Here is a 19385-nt window from a genome sequence, read left to right on the forward strand (position 1 = left end):
TCTAAAGCCTATGGACATTGTCTCTCACTCTGTCTTGTGATTGATAACTGGAGAAAGATTGGCACTCATCACTGTGACCTGCATGAGAAGGTCGGTTGGCCTTCTCTTGAAGAGAGGTGCAACAAGCATTTATTTTTATTATCGTAAAACTCCCCCCTTACATTACAGACCTGTATGAGTGGATCTTGGGCCCCTGCAGGACTCGGACTTCTGATTGGCTTGTTCCTTCTGATTGGCTTGTGTGTTGGATAACCTGCTGCTGTAATGCCACAATTTCCCAGTTTGGGATTAATAAAGTAATTATATTCTATTCCTAAAGTCCCTCGAGCTGTCACTTAACTCAGTAAAACTGCATTTTCTTTTAACGCCCCAAACTTATGGAACCCCCTTCAGCAAACTCCAAAGTTCTTCCCTTATTGGCAGAGTTTATGATTTAGATTTCTAGCTATGATGTTAAAAATTGTAAGTTTTTTAATTTATTTTAATTGTTTTAGTATTTGTTTATATGTGTTTTTTTGCTTGTTTTTAAATGTGCCTGTAACCTCGACTGCATTGGAAACGAAGGAAACCTCAATGTCCTTTCTAGAATAAATAAAGGTCATTTGAATCATTTAGACATTAAGAAAAAAAACAGAAAATACTTGCCCCTCCATGTTAGCTCCTTTGTGTCGGGGGTTGAACTCCAAATCAAAATTGAAGAAAATGCTGTCTTCAAAACGTTATCAACTTAGGACAAAGAGCTCAGGAATGACAAAATAAAACAATGACACCTACCTTCAAAAAAATGGTGGCAACTATTTAACATATTTCTCAATGTACTCTACTGGTGATAGTTCTTGAAAATAGTTTTTTTTTTTTCCAGCAGTAGATAAAGAACACTGTCAAATTTAACACCATCTTAAAGACAGAAAGAAGGAAAGAAAGAAAGAAAGACAGAAAGAAAGAAACCCTTATTTGGTTTAAATAAACTTCAGGAGTCAGAGGTTGAAAAGCTATCGCACTTTTATATGACACTAGAATGACATTTAAGATAACAGAAAAAAAAAACTCACATGCATTTTAGAGAAATAAAATTAGGTAGGGAAGATGGAGAAAAACACACTCTCCAACAGTCTGGAATACATGAATACATCATCCTTTCAGTGACCTTTGAATCTTCATGACATTTTATCCGAATACATGAATTCATATAGATAATCTCTCACCATATAGTCTACCTATACGATTCTCATACATCTAACTGTACATCTACTTTAGCATATTGCATATCTCGAATGGGGGGGGGGGGGGGGGGGGGGTCGTCAATAGTTATTATGTACTCCAGCTTCCCTGTGGAAGGGAGATCAGATAATTGAATAAGAAAAAAGGAGGAAATGAAGATGACGTGGTGGAAGAGATGAAGACGTTTCTAAGGTTTCCTCTGCCTCATCTCAACAGCTACAGAAACACCCTGCAGTGTGTAGACATTGACATCTTTGAATGTGTGACTGTAATGTATTTGTGTTGGTCAGTGTGCTGTATACGTGTGACTGTGTGTGTCTGTGTGTGTGTGTGCATGTAGGTCCTCCTGAGGTCTACCTGCTTTGGATGTCAGATATTGTGACACACATAATATGACGGGTCGTGACGATTTGTCAAAATGACAAACAAGTGTTACACGTTACATCAAGTGGGACCAGATTGCTTTCCATACTATAGGATCATTTCTAATATCTTGCTACACTCAAGCAGACCTGAGTCAAATCATTTGGGTTCAATACAGCAAACAAAAAACAATCCTGGAAATCTGACGGTACACCAAACCTCCGCCCAGTGTTTTACACTGGGGCAACCTGAAGTAACTGATCACCTGTTTATGTGTACTCTGAGCCATCTTATGAGAGTTTAATGTCATTCAGTTCGCCCTGGATTCTCCTACTGAGCAGTGTATGCATACTGAACTGGAGAGGTGGCCTTTCAGTAAATAGACCAAGGCTGTTCTATGAAATCCGGCAGATTGTTTAAATAAAATCTATTGACCTAACTCAACTCACTGATGTCAGCTACAGGGTATCCCATTGTTAATCTTTAGTGTTCTTTTAATATTTCTACATTTCATTAATTGCTCGTCTCCTTGAACACCTAGTGAAGATTTTTCTCTAATCTCTTGCTGTGTTGTTTTTCTCTCTCATATTTGGATTTTATGTAGATTTTTTTTTTTGATTTTGGGTATTTGTACTTTGAAAGAAGTAAGGTGGAAGAAATTCACTGCCATCCACTGATGCAAAATTTATTAAGGTGCCTACTTGTTGGAAGATGCGCTACAAACAGGCTAAAGAAAAACACATTTTCTTCTGAATCTGAACTGAAAAACTGAGACTTTCTTTTAGAAAAAACTTGATGCATTGTGCTCTTTCTGTGACAGTACATTGTTTTTTTTTAACTTTACAAGTCCTGCAATGTTAGCCTGCTAATATTTCCTTATTTGCAAGATCACACAAAGCACATTTTGGGCAAATGGCAATGCCATTTATTTTGCTGATATTTACCCATAAACCAGCATGGTATCATTGGATAAATACAAGTATTCCTATGGCAGCATTGTTGACATGATAAAGCTGGATGAATAACTAAAGGGGCCACAAATGGTGGGACTACTTGACGATTAAGAGGATTAATAAAAATAATAGGGTGCATCATCCGGACACTATGTCTGTATAAAATTATATGGCCATTCATGCAATTGTTGTGGAGATTATTCCACCGACAGATGTATTTTCTAGTGACATGCTGCTAACATGCTACTTACATGTAGTGCTAAGCAGTTATCATGTTGATGGTGATTCATTGGGTACATTTTAATTTGCTGACTGAGCTAAATTATTTGTGACATATTATTTGTGAGGATAACTCGAAGAACTCAGGGAAAACTGGATGATATTAAACTTTCTCACACATTTTTTTTATGTGAAAGGTACTTATTTACATATTGAATTCAACAATGTTTTCATTTTTCTTTTCCACTCTGCAATGTTAAACCTGTAGGAAATACTACTACTCTGGTAAAACTTGGGAGGGCTTCAGAGAAAACTATTTGTAAGTCTTGTACCAAGAGACATTTTAAGCTTAATGTTTGGTAGCAATATGATTATTTGCTTGTCTTTTGGCCCAGGTCTGCACTCAATACATTTTTAGCCCTTTCATGGGTATGTAGAAAGCACAAAAAGTCCACTTTGAAAGCAGACAACGCTACAACGAACGACCCACATGTATTCTCAGCAGCAGTAACATAACCATTCTTCTATCTGAAAAGTCTCTGTCATTTTTTCAGACTAGCCAGGCTCCTTGGTTGTCGTGGTCTACCATTCCCTCCCACATAGAGACAAACGTGTCTACATTCACACAACTTCAATACACTGAAGTTGAAAAGGAACACAGAAAATATACAAGCTTTCAATTTTCTGTTATCCAACAAATCTGCTAAACAGGCAAGAAGGTTGGGAAATGCTACTGTTTGCGATGGTTGTTACAAAAACCTGTACAGAGTTCAGCTCTTCTTCAAAAGAAGTTTCAGAGTTCGCCATCTGTCCAATGTTGATGACACTGTTTTAGCACAAAGGTTGAGGGCACGTTGGGTCAAGCAAGTTCTGAAATTGAATTTCAGTCCTATTAAAATAACATAACCTGAATAATGTTCATCAGTCGCTGTAATTCTCTGGCCTTTCTCTCTAATGGCTCTCGTTATTCTTTTATTTCAGGATGGCTCACATACAGAGCCCAGAACTGCCATATCCATCAAGGCTGAATCCTGGTCACACTAAAAAGGCTAAGCCCCTGTCATCATCTTTCAGTCCTTTCAAAAAGCAGCCACATTATCCTGTGAAGAAAAATAGGATGTCAGACCTCAGAGGCAGCTGTAATCTTTTGAGAAATGACTGATCCCAAGCAGCCATATCCAAGTAGGATCAAGATAGAACAGAAAATTCAATGTGAGAATTTCCAAATTGTGTTCATCTGGCATGTACTGTATTACAAGTCTCTCCCTTTACTGTTTGAGGTTCAAGTAATGCAATTTGTTAAGAGTTAAACTACAGAGAGGCAACAAGTGTTTCATCTATTTTTCCTGGAGCTTGTGTCTGTTGGCCGACTGCTGCTTTTCATGCTGAAGGCTGCGATATCACTGTCCTCTTTATCACTCCTAGCCCTTCCCTCTGTCCATGGCTTGGACAAGTAACTGTGTGAATTTATGCCGTAAAAGCTGCATCCATCTTTACTTCGGGCAGATAGATTTGTTTGGTTCAGTGAGCCTGTGCTGTTACATTTCTTCACCAGTGGGGGAGCCAGGGAGCCCTGTGTGAGCAGTGATGTCAGCGAGACGCTGTTCAGAGTTTCTGACAAGTGTTCACTGTTGAGGGTCTGTTGAAAGCCTTCGCCAACTGTCCCTGTGCCCACATCCTCATCTGATGGGTCCATGGAGTCCTGCCGGGGGCAGCCAGGGCTGGTGCTACCGTCACCGCAGCTGCTCTGGCTCCTCTGGTGCCCCCTGGTGGCTTGGAGGTTAAAAGTAGTACTACGTCTCTTGGGTAAATGGTGGTCTTGGTCTCCTGTTGCCTGTTCTTGAGGGTGTAAGGATTGGCTTGGGAGGGGGCAGTGGAGAGGCACAGGGAGATCCTGATCTTGAGGTGGGGAGACGCTAAAGCTAAGCCCTTCCTCTACAGTGGTCTGCAAGCTGCCCTCTGAACTACCGGTGGCCAGGGAGGAGTCACTGTGAGATGGGTGCTGAAACAGTAGAGATCGGAGGTTAAATACAATTTAAGGACACAATTTGTTTTTCTCAGGTCATGGTGTGTACCAACAGGATAATAATTACTAAGAAAATAATGGTTAAGCTATACTTTCTTTTTACATGATGAGTGTTGTCCATGTTTTAAAAGTCTCCCTGACTTGTGAAACCCACACTTTGTGTCTCAAAGTACTTGTTTCATTATGAATATCACATGGGCAGGAGCAAAGTCCAGGCACTGGTACTGCAATAATCTAAGTTTATACGACCACAGGGGAGAGTATATGAGAATATCACTCAGAAGTAATTAAGAGATTGGCAGAAAAAGATTTAGATTTAGGACAAAGAAAGAAGCAAAGAGAAAAATGACACAAAAGAACTGCATACAGATGAAGGAAACACAAGTACAGGGACAGGAGAGACTGCGAGAACTCAAAGCCAAGAACAACAGTGTGCACAGAGTCTGTATCAGACTCAGGGGCTGGCTAGGCTAATTAGCTGAGTGCCGCAGAGCATTACTGTAGCAGCTGAGGATCACAAAGGCACCCAGGCACGAGCGAAACAATCAAAACAGGTAGAGGAGAAAGAAAGGAAAATCTGTCTCCATGGTTACACATAAAGAAGAACTTCAATAAGGGCATTTTCAGTTGTGTTTGTTTCATGCAGCATCCAACAGACAGGACGTGTTCAATTCAGTACAAAGGAAATCCTGGCTTAATCTATAACCATATTTTTCTCCAGTTTAAAACATCTATTGACAGTGGTAGGTGTCATGTACAGTTTGTAAATAAAGGAATGAAAAAAAATAAAATATATATATATATATATATATATATATATATATATATATAAAAAGTATATATATATATATATATATATATATATATACATATATATATACTGCATACTCAGTTCTGATTGGTTATGTCTGCCATCTAATTATTTAAATCAATGTTTTTTTGGTTAGGCAAAAATCAGAATCCATTATATTAACAATATTAAGATCATGCTCAAAAGCTTATTTTTATACCTCATTTGGCAAATCACATCTGACTACCTGAAGGCTTTTTGATGCATGACAACTGCGGTTCACTGAATGCTCTCGCAGGAAATGTCTATTTACGCTGTTCCATCAAGTCTCTCATGTGTTGCACAGATATATGGATGTCAAGTCCCTATTCATCTAACCAGCCATTCATCCATCCATCGAAACACAGAGCCATCAATTCATCTGTCCATAATACCTGAGAGCTCAGGGGCCTGCTGTTGGCTCCGGGTGATCGAAGAGAGGCCCATGAGGCTGGGGAGGCCAACCTAGATGGCCCTCTGTGTCCTGGGCTAATTCCATTCTCAGGACTGCCTGGATGAGCTGCTGCAGCTGGGTGGAAGAAGTCTGCTGGTAGGTGGAAGACAGCGGAAGACCCGCCATCACCTCCACTGCAACCTTCTCCTTCCCTAGCTGAAAAGAGAAAGTAACAGTTTTATAAAGCTTCTACAAAGCCATGATTCATATTTTTGTTTATTTCCATGTATTTTTGGCCCTTGACCAGCTCTACAGGCCAGACATGGGAACTCTTGACTGTTGTCTAACTCTGTTTGTTTGAGTTATTCTCTGTTTTTTTTTTTTATGTGTATAAATGTTCTTTGGTGGTACTTGTCTGTTGGACAGTAACGGTGCTGTGAAAAAGAATTTCCCGTCAGGGACAATAAAGTCTAAAGTCTAAAGTCTAAGTCCTTTCAATGGCTAGATCGCCCAAAAATGCTTATAAGCACCCAAATGACAGATGACAAATGACTAAACACATTTACTTAGATTTCACTCCACCATTACGCAGATAACACACAACTCTACATCTCTGCTTCACCTTCACCTCTGCAAGCCTGTCAGGCACCTTCTGAACTGCTTTTCAGAAATAAGTGATTGGATGGTTCAAAATGATTTTCACTTTATGAGGTCAAACAAGTGGCTATTAGTAAACGGCCATTTCAAAGTCTCTGAAGATTATATCTGTATGTTAAAGTCTGTGTAATCTTTGAGGTTACATTTTGAAATACACTTATCCCTTCATAACCTGAAATAATGTAAATGCCTCAACACTTGGAAACAGCCTCCCTGCTAATTTCACATGTTTTTCTACCTAAAAACTTAATCTGAAAAGGAAAACTCATCTCTCCAAACTCTCCTTTTTCCGGATTTGTACAAGACTACATGATGTTACATGATAAACCACATGATATTGTGTCCTACTGAACAGTCCCCCTGAATCCACTTTGTTTTGTCTCGCTCCATCTGTTCCAGTCATGACAGTCATGTAACACAGGAACAAAGAGCCATCAGCATACCATAATATGTCATTCATCAACATCTCTGTGTCCTTGCTAGCCTCATCTGTCAACATGCTAATTACAGTGGAAATCAATCAACTGTGTGCAATATATGAGACATGTTCTTGTGTGTCAGATCCAAAGACGCTGAGAAATCACGTGCCTATTTTAAATGATACTATCAATGACATGCCAAAGTCATGTCTTAATGAAATCCTGGTGGGTAAATACCAGTGAGGGGTACAGGAGTACTGATGAAAGGTAACCCTAAAAGGGATTATTCTAATATGATCTGATGATGTCAACGATTCAGTTGAACCTTTTTGCTGCTCCTGGATGAAAAATTATCTCATGAAAGGAGGTTTTATTACTGGAAAAGTACTGAGACTCTCATTTACATTTAAACATTAACAGTTCACGCTGTGGAACAAGCTAGCGAAGAACAGAGGCTTTCTCAATCTTTTAAAACAGGTCTAAAAACATTTGTATTTACTGCTATCTTTCAACAAGTTTTATTCTATTTACTTTTTATTCATTATTTGCATCTGACAAATACATGTATTATTGTTTTATTTATCTTGTATTTTAATCTAGCTTTGCAATTTAAACTTCATTTTTTAAATTGAACTAGTTTTTAATTAACCTTATATTTTGTTTTATTGTTTTGTTTATTGTCCTATTTTCCCCTATATGTTCTAAATGCTCTGTTTTTTGTTGTTTTTCTAGCATTACTAAACATTACTCCTGTTGCCTAGAAACCTAAACAGCACCAACCAGCCAAGAATACATTTAACTGAACTTCCCATGTAGTCCCCATTAAATGAAAAATAGATTTTCCTGGTTCAAATCCAATGTAAAAATATTTTTTCAATAAAGCATTATCTGAGAATTTTTACATCAAAATAACTGAATTTTCTCTTCCTGTAAAACTTTTCAAATGTCTGATGACTCATGCACTCAGGGCCATACACTAATCTTTTCAACCAATTTAAAAGCTTGATCAAAGCTAACAATCAAATGTTATCTTCAACAAAGCTCATGTTTAAAATTGAAATTTGAGCGGCATCCTTGTATGTTTCGGCCTTCATGTTTTTAGACTTGATTTAATTATTTTAGTTAAAGGGGCTATATGTAACTTTCAAAAACACTGCGTTTGCAGTGATACTGCATGGCCGTTAGGCGAACTGCACCAGTAACCTGTTGCTCGCTCTCCCTCGCGTGCTCGTCATATGTGCTCGTACGTACACAAACGAGCATCAGCCGCGGATATTTACCAGCATAATGTTTACAGAGGAGGTAAGTGTTCATACACGTGAAAATCTGTGAAGGAGTCTATGTGTCTGTATTCATTCTCCATCCTACAAACGACAGTCTCGACAGGCACTGGCTGAGAGCGGCAGTGTGTGACGAGTTTGTCCGCCTTTGAGAGCTCCTCGGGCGGATAGAAGTGTGGAAGGCGGCCTCTGGTTGTGGAGGTGAAGACCAGGAGTGTGTGATGAGTTTGTACTGTTGATCTCTGTAAGCAGAGCGGAGTGAGGAGGATGTTGAGAAAGTGCATAAAATGTCACTTCCTGGAACTTTTGCGGAAAATACGACCCAGGGAAAGTTTTATACAGGCAACACAGACAGACAGTGAACATCTACTTTTTCACATCAGTTAACCGTTCACTTATTAATGGGAGATAAAAAACAATTTATACATGTAAAAAGTTACGTATAGCACCTTTAAGGAGGCTGTAAAAATAGGATGCATTTGTCAGCCACATTTGAAAGAGCCGTCTGAAATGGAAAAGCAAGTTTACTCACTGCTGTGACTTACATGTACTTCAAATGCACCTTTTTAAAGGATGTAGACACTTAGTTAAGACACAGCTGTTGTCTCTGTTTCATCAGCCAAAGGTTTCTGAAAAGGCATTTTGAAGCTGAACATTGCTATCAGCCCCTTTCGATCAATCCAGTAAAAGGTGAAGAGTTGGTGTTAAGGCAGGCCATGAGCCTCCTGGCAAAGGACTACAATGTGTCAGTCAAATCTGCTACGCCCTTTATTATGCAATAGTATGAATAACTGTAAGTCTTGTTAACATCAGAATTGATGAGTTATAAAGAAAATTATCATCTGTAAAGTTTGTTTGAAGAAAGAAATTAGCTATTCACACACTAGTCTGCTGTTCTACCAAATCATATAGCACAAAGCTAGCTGCAGGAATGTGTATTTAGCATGAGTTTGCATGTAGTATAGTTTTAGATCCCAGAGTACAGGGCACATGTTATTTATATTTTTTAGGCCCTGGATGTACTGGCCTTAAAGGCAGAATATGCAATTTTTTGATCAAGCAGATGTCGCCCTTGAGCAACCAGCATGAAACCAAAACAACTTGCGCTGCATTGTTGTGTTAGCACGCTAATGCTAGCGATCTTTATAATGCTTGTATCTTCACACTGCATGTAAATTTTCCCAAAATTACCGTGTTCTAGAAGCTCGGAAAACACCACAGACAGCAGGACCCGGGTGTTACACTCATTGTACAGTCACCGAGTTATTTTCAAAGGGTTTTACTTGATTTCTGCTACATTTAAGTGTGAAAAATCTCACATTCTGCCTTTAAGGGTCTGTTAAGTAGTGTAGTTTGAACCTTTGATATTGAAAACAGAAAAATCAAGTCAATATCAATCACATTTCAATACTTTCCAATCAATATTTTGTATTTCTGGTTAGATGCTTAACTGCAATTTCGTTGTTCAGTACTTGAACTTGTGCACTGACAACAATGTAATCTACATTTCTCAACTTGAAGAAATAATTACAAAATTGTTGGGTAATTATTATCATAAGACATGCTTACATTATTTAAATAATTCATTATATATGATTATCAGTGGCTCAGCAGCCAAATAAATGTTTTCCACCCATGGACTCCACCCCCAGCCGAGAGCAAAACATTTGCGCAGATCCGCCATTTTTATTCTCGCTAGCGAAAGAGTGATGTCTACCGGGAAAACTCAGGGGGGCTCATTGCATTAAAAGAGACACACACACCAAAACAGAGTTCTGTGCGAGCTGGTTCATACAGGGTCACAAACCTCCTCCGGTGCTTGATTCATGTTATATTTTGAGCAAAGCACAGCACAGATGTTTCATTTAGACCACAGGGGACTGTTAGAAAAGGTGGAAAAGGGGTATAATGTGTCCTCTTGAAACAGGATCTGATAAAAGTATTCACTAAAAAATAGTTTCTGTCATACTGTACTACCATGATGTGTACTCTTGTACCTGTGCAATGCTCCGGACTTGGCTGCTCCAGTGAGGGAGTGTTCAGTCGAGAATGGACGCCCACCTCACACAGCTCCTGGACCCCGAGCTCGCTGCCTGAGCTGGAGGGATGCAGCCCTCTGTAGACCCCCTGGTTTAGCAACTCCTCTGAACTATGGGAGTCACTGCTGCCCCTCTGAGAGCATCACAGGGAAGGCCAAAAAAGGAAAGAGGAGTGAGTGAAAAAAGAACAAGACTGGAAACAAATGCGGAAAGAACAAGTGTGATATCCATGTGCTCTGATGTTCATGGAGCAGGAAAGATAATACACTGAAGCCTTTCATTTCCCCTTGTCATAATGGAAATCTGGTCACAATTTGTTACCAATTTCAAAAAAGCTTGCCTTTCATGTTCCTTCCTTTATCCATCAATACACGGTTGATTAAAAGTGGATGTGGTAAAAAAAAAAAAAAAAAAGAATGAGCGAAAACGGTATGCTTCAAAGCTCCAAATTGCTCGGCTAGGGTTGTTTTTTATAAACTGGATCAAATGAAAATGGCCTCCAATACAGCAGTGATGAATCAGACCAGGTGGAGTTGCTCTGAGCTAAGAGTGTTCATGAAAAGATGAAGATATGAAAAACATGCACGCACACACACATTCAGGATCCCAGCATGCCCATATCAGGAGCACGCAGAGAGGCAGGTGTTTTAATCAGGCAGGAGAGCATGTAAGCAGTAATTAATGATGATTAACGTGATGCAAAGGGTGTAATGACATGAGCTGACTCCCCAAAGCCCCAGACACATGTACATGTGTGTGTGTTTGTGTGTGTATGTGTGTGTTTAGTACAGCTAACATTAATTTGTATCACAAGATTCAGGCTAAATCTCAATGTGAGGCTGGTTTAATTAAAAGTGCTAAAAGACAGTGAAATAATATTCTTGGGGGGATATGACTTCAAGTAAAATACATAGGCTCAAACAAACTATCTTTCTACCCTATTTAAAAGACTACAAAATAAAGTTATTGTTTTAGGGACAATCGTGCTTCAGCCAGGTTCGGGGCAACTGAGTGCGCCTTTAATGTTTTCTTTTCATGATGACTCAGACGTACACTCTGGCCCATCTGTAAGAAATTGAACCTCTCATGGAGAGTAATGCAGCAGATGCCACCGCTGCATGGTGAAGCACTAAAGCTGAGTTGGCATCTTTGAAGAAACTGGTTGGAAAAAGCTACATTTCTAGAGAATCCAGTCAGCCTATTAAATGCCCTGGCCAGTCCCTCCAAAAACATATGGACATACACTGCCTTTCTTACGATGCTTATGATGCCTTTTTAATGCATCAATTTATACATTGAATATATCCAAGCCCAAACTTTGTTAGATGTTTATGATATGTTCAATTAGGTATTCATTTTAAATTAGATAGGTAGGTAGATTCGATACAGATTTGAAGGTGTACATTTATTTTTATTTGTGTATCCATGTGTGTATTTCTGTGTGTGCAGATACCTGGCTGTCTCTGACCAGCAGCTGGTAGCTGCTGTGTTCGTCCAGGCTGAGGTCATCGGGCAGCGCTAGAGATGAAGACTTGTCTGACAGCTGCTCCGACATCAGAGACGCCTGCTCCACCTCCGCCAACTGGATCTGAACAACAAACACACAATGAGGTGTCAAGTGCCATTAGCATTCGTCAACCGACAGGGAGGTTGTTAGACCCTGCTGATGATTAAGAATTCGAAAAATGCATTTAAGTCCAACAGGCAGAGAAATCAAAAGGCAATTCATTAAAGTCTCTGAAATTCATACTCAGTGAACGTTGCTTCATTAATGTTAATGTCAAAATATCTGTAAGATAATGGACACTATTCTCATCGTTATCAACCACCATTAATTGCAGAACTTGCTACATTTACAGTATAGCAGAGATAAAAAATATATTTTGTTACATTTTAAATCAATTTTTCTGAATGAAGGAAATCCTTTTGGTTTGAAGAAAAGATCTCATGTTCACCTCACTGCATGGAGAGGAGGTTGAATAAATATGAGATACTGTACGGCTTGTTAAGGGTTGAAGGGAAAGCAACCAAGAAGCAAAATAAAAGAAAGGAGGAGATTAAAAATATTTTTTCTCTATAAGAGAAAATGTACATTTAGTTATATATGTATTGAAGCCAGCCTCCATGCATGTCAGTACATTTCATATACCCAGAGAGAGCAGTAAATATCCCTCTGCAGAGTTCCTCAGTGGAGCTGTGGTTAAATGAACGTAGATCATAGTTTAATACCAGAAGCTAAGAGCTACCCGACAACCTTCTGCACAAACCACACGGTCAGTAATCTGCCGACTCACACACGGCTACAGATTGAAATGTACAATCTGCCCATACATCAGGCTGGATTCATCACTTTTGCTCTGAGATGGAATTGCTTTGAGTTCTTGTGTGTGACTGATGTTTTCACATGTCGGTGTACGTCATGAGTGAATTCACGTGATGAGCAGCCAGGTTTAGAGTGTAAATCATTCAGTGAGAAAATGTAGGATCGGACCTTTGAGAGAGACATCGAATGAAGGAAGAGAAAATGTCTGAATGATCATACTGGCTACAGAAATGAATTTGGAGTGAATTTTGACAGCTAAGCCCTCCCACAATGGATACAGCTAGTTCTACCCTTAAAGGGGAAGAAATCTGGGTATTAACTAAATCTGCTTTAATTTTGAAAAAATGCCTGCCTTTTTCTGATAACTTTAAGGGATAAAAATGTGATTTCATCAGCGGGTCTTTGGATACTTTCACTCATGACTGACATGTAAGGATAAAGCTCCAATTACAGTGTGTGACACAGCTCTATCCGCACAACATTTTACCCGAAGAGTACATGTGCTCATTAATGGAAAATAATTGAAAGTGAAGCAGAAATTTTCCAGGGAAACCTTTCTTTTACTCGCACACACTGCTTATAGTTTTTTTTTCCATTTCACAGGGATCTATTTTCAGTAAAAACTGTGAAAAAGAACTCACATTCTATAGCTTTACCATGTCATCGAAAGCAAGGATATCGCTCACAAAGTGCATCTTTTTCCCTTTTTTCTTGTTATGAAAGCAATGTCAGCAATGAAAAAACGGGTCCATTACAGTGCAATGCAATTCTCATCAGATTTTCTATTACACTGTGACCCTCCTTTTTCCCTTGCGGGGGTTTGAAAAGGAAAACAGAATTATTATGGGCCTAGCATGACTTATACAATACAGATGAAAAATGATTGTTCAGATAATTTAAAACAGGTTGTTTTAAATTCTGCAGAGCCAATAGCAACCCAACCCAATGGTTACATTTCTCTCCAAATAGACTAACATAGCATCCTCTTCCATTCACTTCCTTAGGGTAACTGAGTGTAATGGCAAGACCCCTTGATTAACTTATCATTTATTCATTCAGCCCACCGGCCACCTACATAGAACAATGACAGAACTAATGCTAATTCTGTTAGCCTGGCAATGTGTTAGCATCAAGCTAGGGACAAAGATGTACACTCTGGTCCATCAGTGAGAGATTGTGCCACCACTATCTTATTGATTGACGTTTCAAATTGTATAACCAGGAGAAAAATGGTTAACCTAACTGTGCTGATAATTAGTTGCAGTTTAACAGGTTAAATGAATAAAAGAAATCCCACAGCAACCAAATATGTAGGATTACGTAGAGCACTTGATATAGATGTGTAGCATCTTTTGTACACACTGTCTAGATAAAAACAGGCAAATACATGAATATACAGCACTGAAACATAAAAAATTGGGGGGGATTGATATTGATTCACTGAGATGTTTGGTCTTATATTGACCAGGGGATGCAAATGTATACAGATGTGGGATTGACTCACGCAGTCTGCCTCTGTAAGATGTTTGACTCACGCTGTTGCTGTATGCTTTGGCAGACCTCTACACATTCATGAGATGTAGTCATTTGAGACGCACTTAATCCACACAGCATGACTAATGTGATATGGTATAGCCACATACATTCACAGGATAGACAGTTTCTTTCTCTGTGTTTCTTACACAGGATGTGTATGTTTCTGCAGACAGGGTGTCTGTGATGAATCTAACCGCTTTGTTCCTGAACCGTGGAGTTTTTGAAGTTTATTTTGGAGTTTAAAACTTCTGTAGTATAAAAGCTAGTAACTGGGGCAATGTACAGAACATCACTAAAATAACTGTTGTCCTTGAAGTTAGTCATGTTACCTGTACCTTAAACATCAATAATGTACCCAGATACAAGAATACATCATAGAATGTATGATCGTTGCATAATATTTTCAATACTCCTACTCCCAAATATGCATTTTTTTCAACATTTATCCTAGGGAAATAGATCAAGTAGGCTTTCTCATGCAAATAAATTATTTGATCCCCCACTGGCTTCTAACCAAAATCTAAATGCTTGACAGGCATTCAAAGCAGATTTCTCTGATGGTGGGCAAGTTTAATTTTTTTTTATATATATATGAACAAGCCAAATGACAGAATAAGTGGATATTGTCCTGCTGTGTCTATACTTTTGCCTTGTAACTGTTACTTTGCTAAATGTTGCAAAGTGCTGTGCTTATGGTCGCTTAATGTTGTGTCTTTCTAAATAATAATAATAATAATAATGATAATAATAATATTAATTATATAATAATAACAAAGGGTGTGGTCTTGAGCGACTCTTTTTGTTATGAATTGGCGCTATACAAATAAAGACTGATTGATTGATATTGAATTGGACTTTGCACTATTGACAAATAATGGCCCTAATTTGTTCCCTTCACAGCAGGCCTGCGAAAATATTTACTTATCAGGGCATTAATGGTCAAATATATATTAACAATTTGTTTTAGCATATTAAAAAACAAAGAGTAAGGTCCTTTAACTGCTTTTTGTAAAGTGTCTCGAGATAACACTTGTTATGAGTTGATACTATACAAATAAAGATTGATTGATTGATTGATTGATGATGATTGTACGTGCGCTAAATAAACAGATTATTACAATGGAAAACATTGTGTGTATTGGTGATCAAAAATGATTACACTTGCACTGGATAAAGCAGACACATTTGTTTGATTGCGGGCATGTGGCATGCTCACTAACCACTAGTTATGCTACATGATTCAAATCAAGAGCTTGACAGAATTCAAGAAGGAGAAGGGATGTGTGGTGTGTGTGTATGTGTGTGTGTGTGTGTGTGTGTGTGTGTGTGTGTGTGTGTGTGTGTGTCCACAACCCTACTAACCTCTTGTGGGTGGCTCTTGCAGTCCTTGCAGACTGGAGGAGTGCAGTAATGATGAAAAACTGAACCCGAAAGGTTGTCAATCATGTCCCCTTCCAACGAGTCCTTGATCAGCAGAGACACACTGTCAAGCCACTGGCTCTCCTGCAACAAACATGTCAAACACATTGTTTTTCTTCTTACTTTTATCTTAAGTAGATAATAACAAGCATACTTTGAACAGAGAACTTCAGGAAACTTGTACAATTTTAGGGAGAAAACAGATACATGTTCATGCAGCCATAGTTTGATGAAATGATGAATTGAACTCATGTCTGGCTCCAAAACACAACATGGTGACGGCCAAAACCTCAAAAGTGATGACCTCTAAGGGTGAGAGTTAGGCCAATAAAATAAAAATAAAAGCTATCCTATAAAATGTTGAGCTACTTCTTAAAAAATGAAAAAAAAAAACTGTTCTATTCCCGTTCTTCATGCACCAGAGAAAGTTATACAATTTATTGCGTTATGCAATCAATACGCTCCTATCTGAGGCAATATCAATTTAATAAGACAGTTTCTCACATGTAGAGATTCATCTCCTGTACTCCTCACTCTTCATCTTACTCTGTCTCCCTTCACTCTTTAGTAAAACACCTGTCATGGCATTACCTTGTATTGTAATTAACCCCAATCTGTCGGAGTAGGTGCTCTGTTCTGTCACTGCTGGCAGGTGGAAAATGGAGGTTGATGACTTTTGCTTGCTTTCAACCCAGTCAGAGGGACAGATGAATGTCAAGTTTGTAAGATTAATTACATGATCGCTTTAATACTCATCCACTGCCTTGAGCTGTGTATAACTTAAATGATCACTGAATGGCACCATGGAGCTTATGGCTATTGGTTTTAGTTTCAGTGGGATGCTTGAGGGGATTAGATCAGGGAAAGGTGGTAAGGGCTGGATATGGACCTTAAATGAAGAGCAATTTAGCTTGTCGTACAACAAGCACATGAGAATCCAAGCTGAGTGCTCATCTCTCTCTTTTATTTCTCCTCCTCTCGTCTTTCCATGAGCTGGACCATTGGACATCCTGGAACCTCTCTCTCTCTCTCTCTCTCTCTAGGCTGTTGGTGACTCATTCCAGATATAAGGCATGTTTTTCTTTTGTCCTCCAAGATATCTCTTTGTTTTTCTTCCTCCCTTTTGTGTTTCTTTTGCATACATGTCCCTTTTCGAGTCGCCATTGGTCAAACTCAGACCCTTTCAATAATTGAATGTCGAACAGTACTTGCAAAGGAATCTGTAATCAGCTTCTTGTCCTGTTTCTTTGTATTAAACTATGTGACTTTTAGAAATATTCCTCATTTTACCTTGTGTAGATGAAATCTGTTCGCAGCAGGCTTCATAAGAAATCATGACTTTGGTATTAAATCATGACAGTGGCATCAACTACTGTATGTGAGAAGTTACGGAAAACACGGCATAAAGACAAAAAAAAACGACATTCTTTTTCACTGAAAGACAGCCATGACAGAAAACGAACATGAATCCTATTTAATACATTAAATAAATAAAAAATGTGTTAGTGCACAAAGTGTTGGACACAAGTCATATACATGTCAGCTCAGCTTTTCCTGCTGTCCTGTCTACAGTTTAAACCACAGTTCCTTCCAGCTGCACATTCCTAACTCCTTTTCTCCGTTTTAGAGTTAATGCTGACGGCTGCGAGGTGAAGAGGGCAGTCACAGTCGAGAGCCAGACCTTGGAGGCGCCCACTGATGTACTACACGCACACACACATACACATTGTTTTAAGTGTGGAGAGACGAACAGCAAGGGGTGAGGCAGCCTGATTGATTGGCTTAGCCGGGGGCCATGGTTGCGGTAAGTGGTGCCCATGACCCTGTTTGATTCATTGCACTTCCCTCTGATACTCACACGATGGATCATCTCCCTCCTTTTCAGATATCATTTCATGTTAATGTTATTTTGTACATTTAGCTGTTTATCTAATTATTTCCTTAGAATAAATACAACGTTTTGTCTCTCTATTGCAACACGTGTTTAAATAGATATTACCACGCACTAACTATTCATTTACAATAGAAGTGTGACATATTTATGAGATTTAAAACATCAGAAAAGGCTAATAAATCTGTATTTTTGACAATATAATTATTAACTGAATCCAGATCCGCTCCAAAGTAATGAACTGTTTTTCGACCCATGGCCTCTCCAGCATGCTTTAAAAAAAGTCTCATAACCTTTATCGTGCTTACAGAAAACAGACAAAAAACAAAGACAAAGAAAAAGATCCCAAAATGTGAACTCTTTCATGGAGCTACAGTGGTAGAAACAGTTTGCTGATATAATAATCTCATTAACGTTCAAGGACTTATTGTATTATTTCCGTGGCAGATGTTATAAGTACTCATAGTCAGGTTATTTTACTTGCGTATGAATCTAAACTTGCCATTTTTCTTGGATCAGGAGATTAAGATATGACGTTCCACATGTCGTGTTCATAGAGCATTTATGTGTGCCTTTTATTGCCGTTTCACCTACATGACAATCTCTGTAGAATGCTCGTTAACTCAACTACTTCCTGTTACGAACGTGTGTGTCCTAAAATAAGAGCACATTGTAATACTAACAAATTACACCACACCACAATTCTACTACAATTTTACAATTCACTTAGCAGACGCTTTTATCCAAAGCGACGTACATCAGAGAGTAAGTACAACACAAGCAAGGATCTAGAAAAAAAGGGATCAATGTCAGTAAGAGCAAACGATCAGCTTTGAGTCCCATTGGACACACAGGTGCTGACAGGCATTGCACAGAGGCAAAGCACAACATTGACGGCAGCTCTTGAGGGCTCTCAGTATAGAAACCATCTTATAAGTCATCGTTATCAAACAAAAACAATCATGACAACCATCATCATCATCAATAATATGGAGACCATCATCATTAAGTTAGTAGGTATTCATGAAAGAGCTGGGTCTTTAGCTTTTTCTTATAGGTGCAGAGGGACTCTGCAGATCGAATGGATCACCACACAGATGGTTACTGCTTATTAGAATTAAAATGACGGCCCTGCTATCCTACGTTTCATTTGTCATGTAGCACTTTAATGATGGTTTGGAAATAATTACTGTGCGATCATCAACACAGCTGACTAAACACAGTCAGCCAACTCACATGGAATGGATTATTATGTGAGTGTGGAACATTTTAGAGTGGATATTTGGATTCAGATGAAAAGAAGTACAATATGTGACCTTTAAACAAAAATCTGGCTCTGTTGGTCCAATTAAGCACACCACAGTTAAGGATAAGAGGACACATTCCTCTCATATTTTGTTTATAAATCAAATTCAGCTGGAGTTACGAGTGCGTCTACAGTTTCCAAGAGCATGACACTGCCATCTGAATGGGCCTTGCCTTGGTAAATGTTTCTCTGGTAACTAACTTACTCTGGATTTTGCAACTTTTTTAATTTCATAAAACATATTGCAATTCTCTTCCCAGGCTCTCATTCCAACATCTTCTTACAGTAGAGACAAAATGAAGACAATGTGTCAGTCCTCGGATTTTAAAACACAAGCTACATATTCGTTTTCTACAGATGTTTCTCCAAAATGGTCCAGTCTTAAAAGAAAACGTTGGTAGTCTTTGGAGTTATTTACAAAGAAAGTAAGTTCAGTTGTTACAATGAGCATTGTGTTTTTATATTTGCTTTTTTTTCACAAAGAGTCTACCTCATTAAGGGAATACTGAT

General features: G+C 38.7%; 1 protein-coding gene across 1 annotated transcript in view; it reads right to left on the reverse strand.

Annotated features, from left to right (window-relative positions):
• Positions 1–2886: 2886 nt before the first annotated feature.
• LOC132954342 (voltage-dependent T-type calcium channel subunit alpha-1I-like) overlaps positions 2887–19385 on the reverse strand; it is a 63786-nt gene continuing 47287 nt past the window's right edge. Inside the window, exons 18-22 of the mRNA XM_061026883.1 lie at positions 15622–15762; positions 11854–11988; positions 10359–10533; positions 6007–6221; positions 2887–4758 (exon numbers count right to left, since the gene is read on the reverse strand). Of these exons, the coding sequence (XP_060882866.1) occupies positions 4090–4758; positions 6007–6221; positions 10359–10533; positions 11854–11988; positions 15622–15762 (1335 nt within the window). The 3' untranslated portion in view covers positions 2887–4089. The remainder of the gene's footprint in view (positions 4759–6006; positions 6222–10358; positions 10534–11853; positions 11989–15621; positions 15763–19385) is intronic.

The sequence above is a fragment of the Labrus mixtus genome, chromosome 2 (genome assembly GCF_963584025.1).
Source record: "Labrus mixtus chromosome 2, fLabMix1.1, whole genome shotgun sequence".
Lineage (NCBI taxonomy): Eukaryota > Metazoa > Chordata > Actinopteri > Labriformes > Labridae > Labrus > Labrus mixtus.